The 23,690-nt window shown below is 41.4% G+C and overlaps 1 protein-coding gene across 1 annotated transcript in view; it reads left to right on the forward strand.

The window, feature by feature from the left end:
- LOC112224854 (titin-like) overlaps positions 1-9,333 on the forward strand; it is a 173,001-nt gene extending 163,668 nt beyond the window's left edge. Inside the window, 6 exon segments of the mRNA XM_042306365.1 lie at positions 35-610; positions 696-1,001; positions 1,111-1,707; positions 1,892-7,636; positions 7,748-8,143; positions 8,654-9,333. Of these exon segments, the coding sequence (XP_042162299.1) occupies positions 35-610; positions 696-1,001; positions 1,111-1,707; positions 1,892-7,636; positions 7,748-8,143; positions 8,654-8,955 (7,922 nt within the window). The 3' untranslated portion in view covers positions 8,956-9,333.
- Positions 9,334-23,690: the final 14,357 nt, after the last annotated feature.

The raw sequence follows: 23,690 nt of genomic DNA on the forward strand, positions 1-23,690 counted from the left end.
AAATAATGTTAATTCTCTGATTATATTTCAACAGTGGGAGAGGCTCCTAGTCTCAAGGAAGACATGGCAGATGTCATTGCAAAACTTGGTGAATCAGGAACTCTGACATGTCAGATTATTGGACGTCCCCTTCCTGAAATCAGATGGTACAGATATGGCAAGGAGCTGATCCAGAGCCGCAAGTACAAGATGAGTTCTGATGGTCGCAACCATTCACTGACTGTGGCCACAGATGAACAGGAAGATGAGGGCATGTACACTTGCAGAGCAGTCAATGAAGCCGGTGAAACAGAGTCCAGCGGCAAGCTGCGCTTGCAGGCCACACCTGCTTTCCACCCTGGATTCCCATTGAAGGAGAAATACACTGCAGGGTGTGGAACAAGTCTTCGTCTCCATGTTGTCTACATTGGCCGTCCAATTCCTCAAATCATGTGGTTCTATGCAAAGAAGCCTCTCAACGCTTCTGAAAATGTGATCATTGAAAACACTGAGAGTTACACTCATCTGGTTATAAGGAATGTACAGCGCAAGACAAACGCTGGAAAATACAAGGTGCAATTGACCAACAAATTTGGAACTGTTGAAACCATACTCAAGGTTGAAATTCAAGGTAACAGTTTGTTTCCACAACTATTATTGCGATAATATCATTGGTAATTTTATAAACTGAACCAATTTTTTTGCTTTGTTTTCAGATAAACCAACCAAACCCGAGGGGCCTATTGTTGTTGATGCTGTGTTGAAGAGTGCAGTGATCATCAGCTGGAAACCACCGAAGGATGACGGTGGATCAATGATCACCAATTACATTGTGGAGAAAAGAGAAGCAAAGGAAGGCGAGCAGTGGCAACTTGTGTCATCGTCAGTCTCAGGAAACACTTGCAGGATTCCAAATCTGATTGAAAATGCTGGATACTACTTCCGTGTTTCTGCTCAGAACCAATATGGAGTCAGTGAGGCACTTGAGGTTCCAAGTGTTCTCATTATCAAGAGTCCATTCGGTAAGTATTCTTGCTGACAGTGATAAATATAGCAAATAGATCATGTTTACTGTAACGATTAAGAGAATAAGACACTTCTATAAGATTGATCTCATTGTTTGTTCCTCAGAAAAACCTGGAATTCCCATGCAGCCTGTTGTCACAGAAGTGACCAAGGATTCTTGTCTTGTGTTCTGGAAACCACCAAAAGACGATGGAGGTGCAAAGATAAATAACTATTTCCTGGATAAACGAGAGAAGAAACAGAACAAATGGATCGCTTGTACATCCAATGAAATCCACGAGACACATTTCTCTGTAAAAGGCCTTCTTGAGGGCTTTGAGTATGAGTTCCGTGTGAAATGTGAAAACATGGGTGGTGAGAGTGGTTGGAGTGAGGTGTCAGAGGCCGTCATTCCCAAATCAGGTCTCACAATGAAACCTCCTGTCTTCAGAGAAGAAATGAGACCAGACATGATTGTGAAGTTTAAGTCCAATGCTACATTTGTCACCAAAATTGTTGGACATCCCATCCCTGCCGTGAAATGGTACAAGAATGGCAAGGAAATTGTTTCAGATGGAATCAAAATCAAATTGCAAGAATTCAAGGGAGGCTATTACCAACTTATTATTGCTAATGCTGAGGACAGTGACACAGGTGTCTATCAAGTCAGGGCAACAAACCAAGGAGGATCTATCTCTACAACAGTGAATCTGACTGTTGAAGGTAAAAAAAATTGATAGGCTTTTGAAAAGAGGAAATGTTGTGTTAAACATACATATTTTTATTTTAAAAAGTTTGAAATCCCTTACATTTCAGAACAAATGTAGGTCAGTTTGCATTTTATTTGCATTTGTTAAGAATTGATATACTCAAATAATTTATATTCTTTATCTTCTGTCTACTCCAGTTCCTGCCAAGATCCACCTACCTCTAGAACTGCAAGGCATGGGGGCAGTCCATGCTGTCAAGGGTGAAGTGGTTACCATTAAGATTCCAATCAGTGGCAAACCCGACCCTCAAATCCAATGGCAGAAGGGACCAGAGATCATGGGATCATCTGCCCACACTCAAGTGATTGTCACAAGATCATTTACTTCACTCGTCTTTCCTAAAGGAGTTCAGAAGAAGGATACAGGTTACTATGTAATCACTGCCAAGAACCGATTCGGAGCTGACAAACAGACCATTGAAGTTGCCGTGGCAGATGTACCAGATCCTCCTAAGGGCATTAAAGTCAGTGAAATCACTAGAGATTCCATCACTCTAACCTGGAGTCCTCCTGAAAAAGATGGCGGAAGCCCTATCGTCAACTACATTATCCAGAAGTGCCCCACATCGGGTGACAGGTGGATCCGCGCTGGTAAAACCAACGAGCCTAAATACACCATGATCGCTCTGTTTGGCAAGACAAAGTACCAGTTCCGTGTCATTGCGGAGAACCAGTTTGGTCTAAGCGATCATTCTGAACCAACTGAGCCTGTTACAACAATAGAGGATAAATCTGTTATCAGAAACTACGATGAAGAAGTTGATGAAGCTAGAGAAATCACCAAAGAAGAGGCTCCACATTCATCAAAAATCAAGATGGTGGCTGCCCAGTACACAATATCTGAAGAGCTGGCACGTGCCGGAACATTTGGCGTTGTTCATCGCTGTGTTGAAAACAAGTCCAAGAAGACATTCATGGCCAAGTTTATCAAGATTAAAGGTACTGATCAGGAGCTGGTTGCTAGGGAAATTGAGACACTCAATCTTGCTAAACACAAAAACTTCATGTACCTACACGAGTCCTTTGACAGTTTGGAAGAAATGGTCTTGATCTACGAGTTTATCTCAGGCGTGGACATCTTTGAACGACTTGGCACAGGCAACTTTGAGCTCTCAGAACTGGAGATTGTTAGGTACCTGAGACAGGTGTGCTCAGCTCTGAAGTTCTTGCACAAACTCAACTATGCTCATTTTGAAATCAAACCTGACAACATTGTCTACACCACAAGAAAGAGCACAAACATCAAAATTATTGAAACGGGCCAGGCTAGATTACTGACTCCTGGAGAAAATATCAGAATCAATTTCACTGCACCAGAGTACTGTGCACCTGAAGTCCACTGCCATGGTCTTGTCAGCACTGCAACTGACATGTGGTCAGTTGGTGTGCTAACCTATGTGCTCCTCAGTGGACTTAATCCCTTTGCAGCAGAATCAACCACAAAAATGATTGAAAATATCTCAAATGCAGAATACATCTTTGACAGTGAGGCCTTCAAAGAGACCAGCATCGAAGGTATGGACTTCTGTGACAGACTTCTGTGTAAAGACCTGAAGAAACGTATGACTGCTCATGAAGCTTTGGAACATCCTTGGCTTAGGTTGAAGCTGGAACACCTCAGCACAAAGACTATCAAAACATTGAGACACAGAAGATACTACCAGACATTGGTGAAGAAAGACAGAGAGACAATCGTCTCAGCAGCGCGTGTTGCTTTTGGTGGTGGATTCAGGAGTTACAGAGGTTATGCAGTTGGCAAAGTCAAGATTGCGTACCCTGTAGAAGGTCTGAGAGCCGGTCCAGTCATGCATGGATCTTCAGAGGAAGGTGGGCATGTCAGATTTGTTTGCAACATTGAAAACTACGACGAAACCACAAAAGCAATTTGGTACTTTGGCACCCGCCAGTTAACAGCAAGTCACAAATATGAAATCAGCTACTTCAATGGAGTTGCTAGCATCTACGTCAAGGAAATTGAAACATCTGATGATGGTGTCTACAGATGCAAAGTTGTCAGTCAGGATGGTGAAGATAGCACCTATGGAGAACTCTTCGTTGAAACTGTGAGATGCTATCGTGAACACTTTATTGGACGCTCACTTACAAAGAAGAGAAAGCTTGATAAGCAAAGACTTATGCAAAGACCACCAGAGTTCACTCTGCCTCTGTACAACCGCACTGCTTACATCGGTGAAGATGTTCGTTTTGGTGTAACCATAACAGTGCATCCAGAGCCAACAGTAACATGGTTGAAGGCTGGACAGAAAATCAAACGAGATGATAAGAAGTACACTTTCATTAGTGACAAGGGTCTTTATCAATTGATGATCCACAATCTTGAACTTGATGACGATGCTGAATATACTGTTATGGCCCACAACAAGTTTGGTGAAGATAGTTGCACCGCACGTCTGACAGTGACACCTCACCCTGTTAGTGAAGACACCATGAGGCCAATGTTCAAACGGCTGTTGGCTAATGTGGAGTGTGTAGAGGGCCATAGTGTCCGTTTTGACTTGAGGGTCTCTGGAACACCTGCACCAACCCTGAAGTGGGAGAAGGATGGCAGGCCATTGGAATTTAACCAACAAATCGCAGTTGTCCAAGAAGATGTAGACTATCACGTTCTGCATGTCAGAGAAACTCTTATTGAGGATTCAGGTCTTTACAAAGTTACCGCAACAAACTGTGTTGGATCAGTGTGTTGCCAGGCCACACTGAAGGTGGACCGCATTACATATAAAAGAAGAGAATATAAGAGTGAGGTGGAACAACAGAAGTATGTTCAACAACAAATTGACAAGACACTGAAAATGGCACAAAGCCTTTCCACCACTGAAGTTACTGGATTCAACCAAGTGGCTCAAGAGGCTTTGAAACACGCTGCAGACATATACAAGCCAGGAGTGAGCACTAAACACTGCGAGGGTGAATTTGATATCACAGAAGAAAAACCATTCGTAAAGATCGAGGAAAGGAAACTTTGCATGCCATATAGAATTCCTGAGCCACGTGTCCATGATGCAAGTGCTCTGGATGAAGACCTGTTGATTAAACACTTTGTACCTTTGTCTGACATGAAGTGGTACAAGAAACTCAGAGACCAGTATGAAATGCCTGAGCGGATGGAGAAGATTGTACAGAAGAGACAGAAACGCATTCGTCTCTCCAGGTGGGAGCAATTCTATGTCATGCCCCTTCCTAGAATCACTGACCAGTATAGGCCTAGATGGCGTATTCCAAAGCTCACACAAGATGACTTGGAAACAGTAAGACCAGCAAGACGGTCACCTTCTCCTGGATCAGAGGCATCCTTCAGATCACGAAGACGCTCCCTGGGTGATATGAGTGATGAAGAGCTTCTGCAGCCCATTGACGATTACCTCTCAATGAAGAAAGCTGAGGAGGAAAGGCTCCAACTTGACGAGGAGCTTGAACTTGGCTTCTCTGCCTCCCCACAAAGCAGCCCTGTCCGGTTCGAGTTATCTGCTCTGCGTCATGAAGCAAAGAAACATGTTGCAAGAAGAGGAGTATCACAAGTAACCGAGCACAAGGTCAAGAGAACAGAAGTTTCACAGTTCATGAGGAGGAGAAGATCACTGTCTCCTACATACATTGAGCTGATGCGCCCTGTTTCTGAGCTGATAAGAGCTCCTCGCCCATGTCCTCTAGGGCCAGAGGAGATTGTGGAAAGGAGATCACCCACCCCTGAGAGGACACGTCCACACTCCCCCAGCCCCCCAGCTTCAGCTGAGAGATCCTCCCGCTCATCCTCAAGATTTGAGAGGTCAGCCAGATTCGACATCATGTCCAGATACGAGTCAAGAAAGGCTGCACTGAAATCTGAGCGCAAGTACCAGACAGTGACCCAAACACCCTTCAGCCTCGACCACGCCCCACGTGTGACCGTGAGAATGCGTTCTCATCGCGTCCCATGTGGTCAGAATACAAAGTTCACTCTGAATGTCCAAGCGAAGCCTGAGGCTGAGATCCAGTGGTTCCACAATGGACAACTGATTCAACAAAGTGAGAAGTTCCGCTTCACAAACATGAGTGGAGTGCTGTCTATACAGATCTGTGATTGTCAGGCAGAGGACAGTGGCACGTACCGTGTTGTTTGCTCAAACTCAAAGGGAGAAGCGTCCGACTATGGTATCCTTGATGTTTCTGAAGATGAATTCTCCACATATACATCACGTCGTAAAGATGAGGAGGCTCCACAACCATTTGTTCCTGATATCACAAAGACAGACCATTACCACATATCATCCTTCAAGGCAGCTTCCTCCTCAGCAACACACATGGAGGTGAAGGAAAGTAAATCAAAGTTAACTGAAACACGTGAAACATATGAAAGATATGATACATCTGAACGATTTGTATCTGCATCTGAAAAATATGCTGCATCCGCTAAGTATGCATCAACTGAATACTTAACATCTGCAGCATCCTTATCATCAGCATCTTCTGGAAAGTTTGAATTGACTGAAAGATACTTGTCGGGTGAAAGACATGCATCGTCTGAAAGATACGCATCATCAGACACATATGCTTCATCTGAAACAAAAATTAGGGCTATGGAGGAGTCAGAAGTTGAGCAAGTGACTGTTCATAAAGTCAAGTCGACTCTGGCAGCCAGAATAATAACTAAACCACAGTCTGTAACAGTTAATGAGGGAGAGACTGCTCGATTCACTTGCGACATTGATGGCGAACCAGCACCAACTGTTACATGGATGCATGAAGGACAAGTCATTGTATCCTCTCATCATCGTATGGTGTCAACCACGCAGTACAAGTCTACCTTTGAAATTTCCTCTGTCCAATCTTCTGATGAAGGAAGCTATACACTGGTGGTTGAGAATGCTGAGGGGAGACAAGAGACTCGGTTTAGCCTGACCATTTTCAGAGCAATTGTTGAAGAGGAGTTTGTTGTCTCAGTGAAGTCACCAGAGCCTGGATTCAAGTCTCCTGAACGAGTAGCTTCACCTCCCAGTGTTCCCCCAACCCCTACCTCATCAATCAAGTCTCCTGAACCAATCATGTCACCCGCTAGTGGGAAGTCGCCAACCCCATCAATCAAGTCTCCTGAACCAATTACTTCGCCTCCAAGGGTGAAATCCCCTCCCCCAGTCAAGTCTCCTGAGCCAGTCATGTCACCAAAGGGAGTGAAATCACCTCCCAGGATCAAGTCTCCTGAACCAGTTGTATCGCCTCCAAGGGTGAAGTCCCCTCCCCAAGTCAAGTCTCCTGAGCCAATCATGTCGCCAAAGGGAGTAAAATCACCTCCCAGAGTCAAGTCTCCTGAACCAGTTGTCTCACCTCCAAGGGTGAAGTCCCCTCCCCCAGCCAAGTCTCCTGAACCAAAAGGAGTGAGGTCACCTCCCCAAGTCAAGTCTCCTGAACCAAAAGGAGTGAAGTCACCTCCCCAAGTCAAGTCTCCTGAACCAAAAGGAGTGAAGTCACCTCCCCAAGTCAAGTCTCCTGAACCAATCACTTCACCTAAGAGAATCAAATCTCCACTAACTGTGAAATCCCCAACTCCTAAAGCTCCAAAGATTGTCCAACAACTCACAGCCGAAAACTCAAAAGACAAAGTGAGAATGTCCTGTGTATCTGAAAGCAGCGTGAGAGAAGTTGTGTGGTACAGGAATGGAGTGAAACTGACACAGAGCAGTCACTATGAGTTCCACATGTCTGTCGATGGGCATTGTTCCCTCATTATCAATGACCTCTCTGAGAAGGACCAGGGAGAATACTCTTGTGAGCTTATCTCAGAAGGAGGAGTCTCAGCTAAATCTTCATTCTCATTTGTCGGCCAAGTGTTCCAATCCATCTACACTAAAGTCACAGCTTATGTGCAGCAACACATGGCCATGAAAGGTAAGTTCTGCCATAAAAAGTATTTTGATTAAACTCAATTCTGTACCAATTCTATACACGTTTGTACATGCATGTTTCAAGTGGTTCCTTGTCTCTTTTTGTCTATTTCAGTGAAAACCAAACAAGTAACAATGAGTCAAAAAGAGGCATCTATGGCTATGGCTTCCCATACAAGTTCAGAACAGGTCGTTAAGAAAGAAGTCCACGGAGGAGCTCAGATGATGATGATGGGGGAGAGTGCTGCTCTTAGTAGCATGCAGGAAAGCTTCTCTTCCCAATCAGCCCACATGGCTTCTTCTTCTATGCACCAGGAGACCTCTTTCAGCAGCTCCAGTATGTCTAGCATGGCTGCCATGGCTGCTGAAATGCAGATGGAAACCATGTCTCTATCTAGCATGTCTTCCATGACATCTTCCCATACCATGAGCTCCAGCAGTATGACCGAAATGATGAGTCACTCTCACCTGGAGGGGTCCTCCATGAGATCCATTGCACAGGGTATGCTAGGTGAGTATCTCATGCATGCTTATGGCATACAAGTCTTACAATGCATTATAGCCTTCATTATAGGGCATTATACCTTCAGGCTTTAAACAAGTAATGCTGCAAAGCTGCTACATACAGTTTTTGACTTGTAAATGAATGATATGTACCAATTGGTTCTTGAAGAATATAACTAATAAATGCCTCATGAGCTTAGTTCAACTGTCATACCTCATCAGAATCCAAAATATAAACTTGTTTTACTCCAATGTTTTTAAACAATGTAAGTGTAAGCAAACACTATATCACTATATAAAATATGGTTAAAAATATAATTTTGATATCATGGATGGTCAGTCCTTGCATCCATAGTCTGTGAATTTGAGAGTGGTTAAATTTCTCCATCCCTCAGCTTTTTACCGAAACAGTGGAACATTTTAATTGTTTCATCTTCGGATTGCCCCTTTAAGTAAAATATTAGCCATATTTGTAGTGGTGTAGTTGTCTAAGTATTTTTTTTGTTTTCTCTAAAAGGTGCAACAGGTGCACCAAGAATTGAAGCTCTCCCAGAGGATATAACCATTGAACTTGGGAAGGTTCTCACCGTAGCCTGTGCTTTCTCCGGAGAGCCCACCCCTAACATCGAATGGTCCCGCAGTGGAAAAACCCTACCTGGTGAGAAGCATGGCGGTAGGTTCCATATCGAGACCTCAGAGGACCTCACTACACTCATCATCACCAGTGTGAAAGAGGAGGATGCTGGAGTGTACACCCTCAAACTGTACAATGACTTTGGATCTGACACTGCAACAGTAACTGTAAGCATTCGATCATAAAATTTAAAAAACAGTCCAAATATTTCTATCCTCCCCTTTCCCAACTTCAATGCTTTTTATTTATTAATTTAACAAAAAATAATCTTACTTAATAAAGACCTGGATTTCTGTTATTGTAAATATGAACTATTTTTATACCAAACATGACATAAATTTATGCCAAACTAGACTAAAGTCTAAAGTTGTTATAAAATGTGCCATATTGGATAATTATGACTTAGGATTTTTGATCCATTTTTCTGTGACATGTACATAATGTATATAGCCGAATTTAACGGTTATGGAAAATGTATGAATTGTTATTTATGACAATATTAACTGAAACAAAAGGAACTAAATGTTTAACAGGAGAAAGTTTCACATGAAACGAATACCCTGTTAAACCTGAAACTAAACTCCGTGCCTCAACAAAAAGTTGAAGTCTTAAGATTTCCTCAACAGGTAGAGAGGTTCCCTGTTGAAGTTTATACTAAATCAGAGAGACGAGATGTTAGACACTGTATGTTATTACCTGCAGTGTTATTATCATACTGCTATGAATTGTAACATGATCATAAGACCCTGAGTGCTGTTTGCATAAACCCTCATGTAAGTAGCACAACTAGGCCTTGTGTTCAGACTGACTATGTCATAACCACCATTTTAATGACATGCTCAAGGTGCGAACGGCCTGCACTTGAGCTGAAATGTTTTTTGGGGTGCTCTGTTTCTGGCAAATGACTGCTTGATTGATTTTCTGAACAACATCAACCTGGCCATTAAAAATTGAAAGTCCATCAGGCACTTTTTTTGCAGAATCAGAGCCATCTCTTGGAGGTTTGCTTGAGTGCGTTACTTTTGTGTGTTAGCTTTAGAATTTCACCTTGTCAGGTGTTAGGGCAAACATCAAGCAAGTGTACCACAGCGACAACACCTGCTGTGTTAAAATTAAAAGAAAACCAAATGTATTAACTGTTCTGCCCTGCACTTTCGTTTGATTTAAATTAGAATTGTAGAATGAAATGCAACCTCCCCTTGATTTAATAAAGCATGATATCAGCACTAAAATGTTTTATGATTTGTGTTCTTTATTGGTATGCAAGCATGTATGAATGTATGTATGTATGTATGTGTATGTATGTACATTATGTACTGTATGTATGTATATATACACTGAACAAAAATATAAATGCAACGTGCAACAATTTCAAATATTTTATCGAGGTAAAGTTCATATAAGGAAATCAGTCAATTGAAATAAGTTCATTAGGAAGACCTGCTCTTTCCATGGCAAAAACTAAACAGGTTAAATCTACTTCAATCAGTATAGATGAAGGGACGGCTTTGAGACTATTGAGACATGGATTGTGTATGTGTGCCATTCAGAGGGTGAATGGCAGGACGAAAGCGAGTGCCACTTATTATTAGGAATGTGTTCTTAATGTTTTTTACACACACTACATGACCAAATGTATGTGGACACCTGCTCATCAAACAGTTCATTCCAAAATCATGGACATTATTATGGAGTTGGTCCCCCCTGTGCTGCTATAACAGCCTCCACTCTTCTGGGAAGGCTTTTCACTAGATGTTGAAACATTGCTTCCATTCAGCCACAAGAGCATTAGTGAGGTCGGGCATTGATGTTGGCCGATTAGGCTTGGTTCGCAGTCAGCGTTCCGATTCATCCCAAAGGTGTTTGATGGGGTTGAGGTCAGGGTTCTGTGCAGGCCAGTCAAGTTCTTCCACACCGATCTCGACAAACCATTTCAGTATGGACCTCGCTTTGTGCATGCTGAAACAGAAAAGGGCCTTCCCCAAACTGTTGCCACAAAGTTGGAAGCTCAGACTCGTCTAGAATGTCATTGTATGCTGTAGTATTAAGATTTCCCTTCACTGGAACTAATGGGCCTAGCCCGAACCATGACAAATAGCCCCAGACCATTATTCCTCCTCCACTATACGTTGTGCATTGGGGCTGTTAGCATTCTCCTGGCATCCCCCAAACCAAGATGAGTCTGTTGGCCAGATGGTGAAGCGTGATTCATCACTCCAGAGAACACGTTTCCACTACTCCAGAGTCCAATGGCACAGAGCTTTACACCACTCCAGCCAATGCTTGGCTTTGCAAAAGGTGATCTTAGGCTTGTATGCGGCTACTCGGCCATGGAAACCCATTTTATGAAGCTCCAGACGAACAATTAATGTGCTGATGTTGCTTCCAGAGGCAGTTTGAACTCGGTAGTGAGTGTTGCAACTGAGGACAGACGATTTTTAAGAACTACGCGCTTCAACACTTGGCAGTCCCGTTATGTGAACTTTTGTGGCCTACCACAATGTGGCTGAGCCAGTTGACTGGGGCATCTCTAGCAGGGCAGAAATTTGAAAAACTGACTTGCTGGAAAGGTGGCATCCTATGATGGTGCCATGTTGAAAGTCACTGAGCTCTTCATTTTGGCCATTCTACTGCCAATGTTTGGTTATGGAGATTGCATGTCTGTGTGCTCCATTTTCTACACCTGTCAGCAACGTGTGTGGCTGAAATCGTGGAATCAACTAAGTTGAAGGGGTGTCCACATACTTTTGTGTTGATATACACTACCGTTCAAAGGTTTGGGGTCAGGTAGACATGTCCATGCTTTTAAAAGTGAAGCAGAGTTCCCCTGTCCAGTGTCTGTTTTCTTTTTCCCATCTTAATCTTTTCTTTTTATTGGCCAGGCTGAGATATGTCTTTTTCTTTGCAACTCTGCACACAAAATAGTCAAAATTGGTGAAGTGTAATGAAAAAATACCTTGTAACAAATAATTCAAAAGAAATTCAAACGGAAAAGTGGTGCGTGCATATGTATTCACCCCCTTTGCTATGAAGCCCCTAAATAAGATGTGGTGCAACAAATTACCTTCAGAAGTCACATAATTACTTAAATAAAGTCCACCTGTGTGCAATCTATGTGTCACATGATCTGTTCTGAAAGGCCCCAGAGTCAGCAACACCACTAAGCAAGGGGCACCACCAAGCAAGCAGCACTATGAAGACCAAGGAGCTCTCCAAACAGGTCAGGGACAATGTTGTAGAGAAGTACAGATCAGGGTTGGGTTATAAAAAAAAAATCCAATATTTTGAACGTCCCACGGAGCACCATTAAATCCATTATTAAAAAATGGAAAGAATATGGCAGAACAACAAACCTGTCAAGAGAGGGCCGCCCACCAAAACTCACAGACCAGGCAAGGAGGGCATTAATCAGAGAGGCAACAAAAAGACCAAAGATAACCCTGAAGAAGCTGCAAAGCTCCACAGCAGAGATTGGAGTATCTGTCCATAGGACCACTTTAAGCCGTACACTCCACAGAGCTGGGCTTTACAGAAGAGTGGCCAGAACATGTTTGGTGTTCGCCAAAAGGCACGTGGGAGACTCACCAAACATATGGAAGAAGGTACTCTGGTCAGATGAGACTAAAATGTAGCTTTTTGGCCATCAAGGAAAACACTATGTCTGGCGCAAACCCAACACCTCTCATTACCCTGAGAACACCATCCCTGTGGGGATGCTTTTCATCGTCAGGGACTGTGAAATAGGTCAGAATTTAAGGAATGATGGATGGCGCTAAATACAGAGACATTCTTGAGGGAAACCTGTTTCAGTCTTCCAGAGATTTGAGACTGGGATGGGGGTTCACCTACCAGCAGGACAATGACCCTAAGCATACTGCTAAAGCAACACTCGAGTGGTTTAAGGGGAAACATTTAAATGTCTTGGAATGGCCTAGTCAAAGCCCTGACCTCAATCCAGTTGAGAATCTGTGGTACGACTTAAAGATTGCTGTACACCAGCGGAACCTTCCATCTTGAAGGAGCTGGAGCAGTTTTGCCTTGAAAATTGACAACAATCCCTGTGGCTAGATGTGCCAAGTTTATATAGACATATCCAAAGAGACTTGCAGCTGTAATTGATGGCTCTACAAAGTAGAAGGTGACTCTACAAAGTATTGACCTTGGGGGAATAGTTATGCACGCTCAAGTTCTCCATTTTTGTATCTTATTTCTTGTTTGTTTCACAATAAAAAATATTTTGCATCTACAAGGGGGGTGAATACTTTCGTAAGCCACTGTAGTCGAAAGAAGGCCAGTTTTATTGCTTCTTTAATCAGATCAACAGTTTTCAGCTGTGCTAACATAATTGAAAAAGTGTTTCTAATGATCAATCAGCCTTTAATAAAATGATAAACTTGGATTAGTTAACACAACGTGCCAATGCAACACAGGAGTGATGGTTGCTGATAATGGGCCTCTGTACGCTTATGTAGATATTCCATTTAAAAAATCTGCCGTTTCCAGCTACAATAGTCAGTTACAACATTAACAATGTCTACACTGTATTTCTGATTAATTTAATGTTATTTTAACGGACAACAAATGTGATTTTCGTTTAAAAACAAGGACATTACTAAGTGACCCCACATTTTTGAACGGTAGTGTATATATATATATATATATATATAACACAATACCTCATCATGTAAAATTTAAAAAAATATATGTGTATAACCTATTACCTAATAGTGATTTTCGTTTAAAAACAAGGACATTTCTAAGTGACCCCACATTTTTGAACGGCAGTGTATATATATATATATATATATACAGTGCCTAGCGAAAGTATTCGGCCCCCTTGAACTTTGCGACCTTTTGCCACATTTCAGGCTTCAAACATAAAGATATAAAACTGTATTTTTTTGTGAAGAATCAACAACAAGTGGGACACAATCATGAAGTGGAAGGACATTTATTGGATATTTCAAACTTTTTTAACAAATCAAGAACTGAAAAATTGGGCGTGCAAAATTATTCAGCCCCCTTAAGTTAATACTTTGTAGCGCCACCTTTTGCTGCGATTACAGCTGTAAGTCGCTTGGGGTATGTCTCTATCAGTTTTGCACATCGAGAGACTGAAATTTTTTCCCATTCCTCCTTGCAAAACAGCTCGAGCTCAGTGAGGTTGGATGGAGAGCATTTGTGAACAGCAGTTTTCAGTTCTTTCCACAGATTCTCGATTGGATTCAGGTCTGGACTTTGACTTGGCCATTCTAACACCTGGATATGTTTATTTTTGAACCATTCCATTGTAGATTTTGCTTTATGTTTTGGATCATTGTCTTGTTGCAAGACAAATCTCCGCCCCAGTCTCAGGTCTTTTGCAGACTCCATCAGGTTTTCTTCCAGAATGGTCCTGTATTTAGCTCCATCCATCTTCCCATCAATTTTAACCATCTTCCCTGTCCCTGCTGAAGAAAAGCAGGCAAAAAACAATATGCTGCCACCACCATGTTTGACAGTGGGGATGGTGTGTTCAGGGTGATGAGCTGTGTTGCTTTTACACCAAACATAACGTTTTGCATTGTTGCCAAAAAGTTCAATTTTGGTTTCATCTGACCAGAGCACCTTCTTCCACATGTTTGGTGTGTCTCCCAGGTGGCTTGTGGCAAACTTTAAACGACACTTTTTATGGATATCTTTAAGAAATGGCTTTCTTCTTGCCACTCTTCCATGAAGGCCAGATTTGTGCAATACACGACTGATTGTTGTCCTATGGACAGAGTCTCCCACCTCAGCTGTAGATCTCTGCAGTTCATCCAGAGTGATCATGGGCCTCTTGGCTGCATCTCTGATCAGTCTTCTCCTTGTATGAGCTGAAAGTTTAGAGGGACGGCCAGGTCTTGGTAGATTTGCAGTGGTCTGATACTCCTTCCATTTCAATATTATCGCTTGCACAGTGCTCCTTGGGATGTTTAAAGCTTGGGAAATCTTTTGTATCCAAATCCGGCTTTAAACTTCTTCACAACAGTATCTCGGACCTGCCTGGTGTGTTCCTTGTTCTTCATGATGCTCTCTGCGCTTTTAACGGACCTCTGAGACTATCACAGTGCAGGTGCATTTATACGGAGACTTGATTACACATAGGTGGATTGTATTTATCATCATTAGTCATTTAGGTCAACATTGGATCATTCAGAGATCCTCACTGAACTTCTGGAGAGAGTTTGCTGCACTGAAAGTAAAGGGGCTGAACAATTTTGCACGCCCAATTTTTCAGTTTTTGATTTGTTAAAAAAGTTTGAAATATCCAATAAATGTCGTTCCACTTCATGATTGTGTCCCACTTGTTGTTGATTCTTCACAAAAAAATACAGTTTTATATCTTTATGTTAGAAGCCCGAAATGTGGCAAAAGGTCGCAAAGTTCAAGGGGGCCGAATACTTTCGCAAGGCACTGTATATATAACACAATACCTCATCATGTAAAAAAATGTTTTAACATGTGTATAACCTATTACCTAATAGCCATGTAGAATGATGTAACTGATAACAAACGCAGTGCAAGGTATGTCTACTCATCAATTCTAAATGAAGCCCTTTTGGATTCTGGCTGAACACACACACACACACACACACAGATAGGGCCCGTAAAGGCTGGACGAATGTAGCACAACGTAATATGAAGCTAAGCATGATTGCTGAAGAGAAGGTACAAAAATGATATATTTAAAGTCGACTCCACGCTTGATAAACTCCTATATCAAGAAGAACATAAGAAGGACAAAAGAAGATGCCAAAGTAGACACCTTCGTTGAGAGTCTCGTGGATTCATTTGTTGTGGTAAGTGTGCACACATCCAGCAGATGGCATAAGTCTCAGACGATTCAGAGGCGAGGGAAAATAGCTTCAAATATTATGGCTGTTCCTAAAGTTTCCATCAACAGCATTTCACCCATATGGGTCTTCATCTTTGTTGCCAGCCTCTATTAACATTTTCCAGAACAATCTGGCTGAGGGCAGCCTCCTTGCAACACCTCTGAGGGGGTGTTTGATATCTCTGAAAGCCTTTCACCACCTAGAGGGGGTATTAATTGTAGCCTGTTATACAATTCAGCCACATGCTAAATCTCACAAATACCAAACAAAGAGCAGCATATCTAATTATTAGACAGGTTTACTGGAAATTGTAACATTAAATATTATTTTTTTCCATAATATGTTTTTATTATTTTCCATAAGTGAAGTATAAATGAAAAATTAAACTGCATTATTCTGAAACTATTGGAAAATGCTTCACAACTTCTCTACTAAAACTACAGTCATGGCTGAACGGCTATATTTCCGTTGTAGTTTTTGGACTGTGGGGCCACTGGGATTGCTAAAATTGTCCCAAGTCTGATGCTCCACCCCTCATCTGCAGCTTCCATATTTGTCCATGTATTTGTTTGCATAATGCTTACCTAAAATAGGGGGAGATATTATGCATAAAACCCCTGTTATAAAAGGGGTGTTATGCTCTTTTTTACTCATTTGTTGAATGAATTCCAAATTAAATCAAGATGTGTACCATTCAATTGGATTTAGGTACAAAATGTGGTTAATAAAAAAATGCAACAATGCGTAGAGTATGGGATGGGTATGTTTCTCCAGGAGATGGCACTTGTGCTTTCTTTTAGAATGAATCCCAACCCTGTGGTCCCAACTGTTACAGCAGGGTTCCCCAATTGGCGGCGCACGGGCTGAATGCGGCGCGCGGGTGGTTTTATTTGGCCCCCCAAGTTTCAGAAAAAAATTAATCGCTTTTGGAAATCTGTTCCAAAGTATTCCCACACATAATAGAGAGATGTGATTGTATACAAATGATACCAATTAATAATTGATTGGATTTATATAGCACTTTTCTACTAACTGAGTTACTCAAAGCACTTTGCATAGTATGGGGAAACACCATTTTTGTGTCAGAAAGCTCATCACACATCAGCTATCTGGTGGAGAGGTGAGGAGTGATATATGCCAAATAGGAGTGAGGGGGATGATTAGGTGGCCTTGATGGAATGTGGCCAGGTTGGGATTTTGAATGACCACAGAGAGTCAGTAAACCAGTTTTAACGCCTCATCCAAAAGACGGCACCGGACACAGGGCAATGTTCCCAAATGTAATCAAGGTTTGAAATGATTATGCTTCAGTCAAATATTAAATCTGTTTGGGCTTATTGCTGTCAATTTCCAGTCTAAAACACTTTTTTATTATGTTTCAGCCACATGACCATCCGATCGAGAAAAATTGACCCGTGGCTGAATGTTGCTCTGTCATAGAGTGTGTATAGGAATGACACAAACCTTGTGAATAGGTGTCTGGACAAGTAATACATGACTGTCTCCCAGAAAGAGAAATACTGGACTATAAAAAAATGTGTTCAAACATCCTTGGCGCAGACAGTAAATAGCCTATTTAAAAATATATATATATATTATATAAAATTATTGTTATACATAATTTGCTATTGTTGTTTGTTCTTAATTTTGTTTGATATATTATATATTGTTATATATTATAGTATATATATATGTCTAAATGTGTTATATATTGTTAAATACTGTCTAATACTGCTATACCATTTTATTTTATTGCAACTTAATTTAGGATGATTTCCATGCTCTGCTGCACTTTCATATTTCAAATAATCATCATGAAATATTTGAAATACAGTATTGCACTGAAGACATTTGTGAACACATTGCCACTTGCTCGGCTGTACAGTACTTTTACCAACACAACCAAATTAATATGCATTAGTAAACATGCTGCTGACATTCTATCAGATCCAGCTGCTCCTGCCTTCAGCTGATGAGTGGCACTATTTGGATAAGAATTGGCATCATAGGAAACGTGAAGCACAAACAATGAATAACCAGTAACTGACTTGTCCAGTGATCTGTGGTGTTAATAGTTGGGAAATCCCATGTCTGTAGTGACCATGAAGGGACTATTTGGTAGTTGATACTACAGCATATAATTTAAGGTATCTGAAAATAATTTATTGGCTGTAAATAATTGTCTTTCTTAAATGGTGATTTTTTTTGCCTCTTCACAGTTACCTCTCCCTTATTTGAAAGAGTGGCCAGCCCGGCAGGTCAGGGGGGCCTTTCTGGCTTCAGCAGCTGCTTTGCATTTTTACACCATAAGCATAATGTGATGTCTTGGCAGTGAGGCACAAAAAGCATAAACCTGAAATGACCCACACCTCCATTTTGTCTTGGTCATTTCCACTTTCTATGTTTCCTTCCATGTATAGGATACTGTTCGTTGGTGTTTTCCTATCAAAAAAACTGCCCTGTCCTGTTAGTTTTCATTAGAACAAGTTGGTGTGAGAGTTTATAGCTCACCCTAACTTGGATTTAGCGACCTGCAGCTGTCCCCGGCTGACATGTGAGCCAGGCCAGTAGGACAGAAATGGCTTGCCTGTATAAATCACATCTCCATCCCCCTGTGTTCGTTGACCAAAATAACCCTCTTCAGTGTATCAGTGCCGGGGGCTGAGCGAGGCTGGGAGGGCCAGGGGACATGGAAACCCATGCCTGCTTTCTACAAATAGGACAAACTCAGTCAGGTCCTGGTTCCTCAAACCTCAACCAAAGATTTGGGGCCTGGGGGGCTTTCAATACAAATGGGCTGAATCTGGAACCTTTTGCTCTTGTTTACAAACATTTGTATATAGACCCATTTCGCCAAAATTCATGTGGAGAGAATGCAAACAAGTTTTCTCTTTTGGTAAAAATAAATATATCCAATGACAGCTAACATACTGCCATAGTGAGTTCCGATGCTGCTGTAGTTACAAGCTAAAATAAATACATTGTGCGTACAAACGCTACAAATAATGTTTGCAATATTCTCATATTTGGCTGTTTTTATTCATACCATCCTGTAATGTTTGATCGAAATGTTTGCTTAAAAATAAATCCAGAAATTGTGAGGTGATGGATGGTATAAATATATTAGATTAAAGTATGTACTTCATTATTCCTATAAAATGCATGGTAGAAAGAACGGGTGGTTGAGAACAACTCACACAGCCAGTGATGAAAACTGTTTCTAAATGACAGACACTCTGGCAAAATTATTTTGACAAGATACACCAAGATTATGTAAGCTTCGTGCATTACTTTTGTAAAGTGAGTTTCATTTCCCCTTCCTGCCTATGCCCATCCAAGCAGTCAAGTCAAGTGAGACAAATGTAGCTTATTGTATTTTGACAGCGCCTCATGCGTGGGAAGATAACGTGACTGACTGCGAAAACAAGCTCTTCAAAGAAACTGTTTGCAGTAAGAATACAGACTGGATGACAGCCTTACTTTGCAACAAGAACAGTACATGATTAGTGAGTCCACTCTATGAGTCCACTCCTGGCAGTGTGGTGCCAGCACAACAACCTCTCCCTCAACGTGTTGAAGATAAATGAGCTGATCGTGGACTACAGGAAAAGGAGGGCCAGGCACGCACTCATTAACATCGACAGGGCTGTGGTGGAGCAGGTCGAGAGCTTCCTTGGTGTCCACATCACGCATCAACTATCATGGTCTTAACACACCAAGACAGTCATGAAGAGGGCACGACAATGCCTATTCCCCTTCTGGAGACTGAAAAGATCTGGCATGGGTCCTCAGAGCTTCAAAAAGTTATACAGCTGCACCATCGAGAGCAACCTGACTGGTTGCATCACCACCTGGTATGGCAACTGCTCGGCCACCGACCACAAGGCACTACAGAGGGTAGTGTGTACAACCCAGAACATCCCTGGGGCCAAACTTCCTGCCATCCAGGACCTCTATACCAGGCGGTGTCAGAGGAAGACTCTAAAAATTATCAAAGACTCCAGCCACCCTAGTCGTAGATTGTTCACTCTGCTACCGCATGGCAAGTGGTACCGAACCACCAAGTCTAGGTCCAACATGTAACATGTACATATTACCTCAATTACCTCGACTAACTTGTACCCCCACACACTGACTCGGTACCGGTACCCCGTGTATATAGCCTCGTTATTGTTATTTTGTTGTGTTACGTTTTTTTAACTTTAGTTTATTTAGAAAATATATTCTTAATTCTTATTTTTCTTAAAACTTAATTGTTGTTTAAGGGCTTGTAAGTAAGCATTTCACTGTAAGGTCTACACCTGTTATATTCAACGCATGTGACAAATACAATTGGATTTGATTTCAGCCTTATTTATGATACACATTTGCTAACAACTACCATAGCAAACTAACAAGTTACTCAACTAGCTAGCTAAACAAATGTTAAACATTAGCCATGATATAGCCCCCCACAAATACATTAGCATCAGACATGATTCATTCATAAGACATTTGCTTTTATACGCCATACCTTCACAGCAACTATAGCTAGTTATGTGCACAACAAAATGTTTCAAAATACTGATTTTTTGTATCTTTTTTTAACCTGCTGCTTGTTAATTTTATATTACTGGCATTTCATGTTTTTTCAACACTTTCACAGCATCTTAGCATTTACAGTACAAGTGATGGGCACTGATATGGAAAGTTTACAGTATATCGATATCAGTTGCATTTTTTCGATAGAATAGCGATATACACTGAGTATAAAAACATCAAGAACACCTTCCTAATATCGAGTTGCACCCAACAAGTGTCGAAAGCATTCCACAGGGATGCTGGCCCATGTTGACTCCAAAACTTCCCACAGTTCTGTCAAGTTGGCTAGGTGTCCTTTGGGTGGTGGACCATTATTGATACACAAGGGAAGGGAAACTGTTGAACGTGAAAAACCCAGCAGTGTTCCAGTTCTTGACACAAACTGGTGCACCTGGCACCTACGACAGTACCCCCTTCAAAGGCACTTTAATATTTTGTCTGGCCCATTCACCTACTGAATGGCACGCATACACAATCCATGTCTAAATTGTTTCAAGGCTTAAAAATCCTTCTTTAACCTGTCTCCTCCCCTTCATCCACACTGATTGAAATGGATTTAACAAGTGACATCAAGGGATCATAGCTTTCACCTGAAAAGAGCATATTTTGTAGTCTCAGTGTACAGTTGAAGTTTACATACACCTTAGCCAAATACCTTTTAAATCAGTTTTTCACAATTCCTAACATTTAATCCAAGTAACAATTCCCTGTCTTAGGTCAGTTAGGATCACCACTTAATTTTAAAAATATGAAATGTTAGAATAGTAGTAGAGAAAATGATTTATTTCATCACATTCCCAGTGGGTCAGAAGATTACATCCACTCAATTAGTATTTAGTAGCATTGCCTTTAAATTGCTTAACTTGGGTCAAACGTTTTGGGTAGCCTTCCACAAGCTTCCACAATAAATTGGGTGAATTTTGGCCAATTCCTCCTGACAGAGCTGGTGTAACTGAGTCAGGTTTGTAGGCCTCCTTGCTCACACATGCTTTTTCAGTTCTGCCCACATATTTTCTATAGGATTGAGGTCAGGGCTTTGTGATGGCCACTCCAATACCTTGACTTTGTTGTCCTTAAGCCATTTTGCCACAACTTTGGAAGTATGCTTGGGGTCATTGTCCATTTGGAAGACCCATTTGCGACCAAGCTTTAACTTCCTGACTGATGTCTTGAGATGTTGCTTCAATATATCCACATACTTTTCCTCCCTCATGATGCCATCTATTTTTTGAAGTACACCAGTCCCTTCTACAGCAAAGCACCCCCACAACATGATGCTGCCACCCCCGCGCTTCACGGTTGGGATGTGTTCTTCGGCTTGCAAGCCTCCCCCTTTTTCCTCCAAACATAACAATTGTCACTATGGCCAAACAGGACAATCATTGTCCCCATGTGCAGTTGCAAAACATAGACTGGCTTTTTTTATGGCGGTGTTGGAGCAGTGGCTTCTTCCTTGCTGAGCGGCCTTTCAGGTTATGTCAATATAGGACTCGTTTTACTGTGGATAGATAATTTTGTACCTGTTTCCTACAGCATCATCACAATGTCCTTTGCTGTTGTTCTGTGATCGATTTGCACTTTTTGCACCATTGTACGTTCATTTCTTGGAGACAGAACGTGTCTCCTTCCTGAGCGGTATGATGGCTGCGTGGTCCCATGGTGTTTATACTTGCGTACTATTGTTTGTACAGATGAACGTGGTACCTTCAGGCATTTGGAAATTTCTCCCAAGGATGAACCAGACCTGTTAAAGTCTTGGCTGATTTCTTTTGATCTTCCCATGATGTCAAGCAAAGAGGCACTGTGTTTGAAGATAGGCCTTGAAATACATCCACAGGTACTCCTCCAATTGACTCAAATGATGTCAATTAGCCTATCACAAGCTTCTAAAGCCATGACATAATTTTCTGTAATTTTCCAAGCTGTTTAAAGGCACAGTCAACTTAGTGTATGTAAACTTCTGACTCACTGGAATTGTGATACAGTGAATTATACGTGAAATAATCTGTCTGTGAACAATTGTTGGAAAAATGACTTGTGTGATACACAAAGTAGATGTCCTAACTGACTTGCCAAAACTATAGTTTGTTCACAAGAAATTTGTGTAGTGGTTGAAAAACAAGTTTTAATGACTCCAGCCTAAGTGTATGTAAACTTCCAACTTCAACTGTATGTTGGTTTTATGAAAAGAATATTGCAATTGTATGAATGTTCACTTTTCTGTTCACTTCCACGGCTCTGTGAAGTCCTTACAACTGCTTTCTGATTTTCCATTAGGCCAGGTGTGAATGTTCTGGGAGCCTTTACCTACCTTACCTGTCTGAATTCAGTGGGAAGTCCATCAACCATTGTTGGTCCATTTGTAGGAAATTCAGTTTGCTGAGTTGAAAGCTTGTGAGAAGTTTGTTAAGAGGGTTTTGTGCATGGAGGATCAGTCATGTAGCTTTTTTACATTATAGTGTAGAATAATATTACTATATGCTTTTTCATATCTATCAAACGATATCAATAGCATATCACATGATCTATATTGGTCCCCTCCACTAGCATATAGCCACTTTTTCATTTACAACTATATCGCTGGACATCACCTTCCTGTGCCCTGCACCCACACATATCTTGGCTTTTATTGACAGTGCTTTTTAGAGTATGTCTTTTCATATGGTTTTACAATCCCAGGTCAGTTGTGGCAGGGATGAACTGTGTCACAGTGGGGCAAATTACTATATCTACAGAGTTGATTCTGCCTTTACATTACTTAGTAACGTCTTAATAATCTGGGATCTTGAAGGGTCTTGGAATAGTTTAGCAGCGATTGTTCAACCACCTGCAACATGGGAAACCTACATTAGCTAGCTACAGTGCCTTTCAAAAGTTTTCACCCACCTTAGTGTTTTTCCTATTTTGTTTCATTACAACCTCTCTTTTAAATGGGTTTTATTTTGTATTTCATGTAATGGACATGACTGGTGTCAAATTGGTGAATTGAAAAAAAAAAAACTTTAAAAGAATTCAACAACAAAAAAAAGTGAAAAAGTAGTGCGTGTATATGTATATGTATACACCCCCTTCACTATGAAGCCCCTAAATAAGACCTGCTGCAACACATTACCTTCACAAGTCACAGAATTACTTCAATAAAGTCCACCTGTGTGCAATCTAAGTGGCACGTGATCTGTCACATGATCTCAGTTTATATACACCTGTTCTGAAAGGCCTCAGAGTCTGCAACACCACTAGGGCACCATTAAATCCATTATTAAAAAATGGAAAGAATATGGCACCACAAGAAACCTGCCAAGAGAGGTCTTCCCACCAAAACTAATGGACTAGGCAAGGAGGACATTAATCAGAGAGGCAACAAAGAGACCAAAGAAAACCCTGAAGGAGCTGCAAAGCTCCCCTGCGGAGATTGGAGTATCTGTCCATAGGACCACTTTAAGCCGTACACTCCACAGAGCTGGGCTTTTTAGAAGAGTGGC

Source organism: Oncorhynchus tshawytscha, linkage group LG26 (assembly GCF_018296145.1).
Source record: "Oncorhynchus tshawytscha isolate Ot180627B linkage group LG26, Otsh_v2.0, whole genome shotgun sequence".
Classification (NCBI taxonomy): Eukaryota; Metazoa; Chordata; class Actinopteri; order Salmoniformes; family Salmonidae; genus Oncorhynchus; species Oncorhynchus tshawytscha.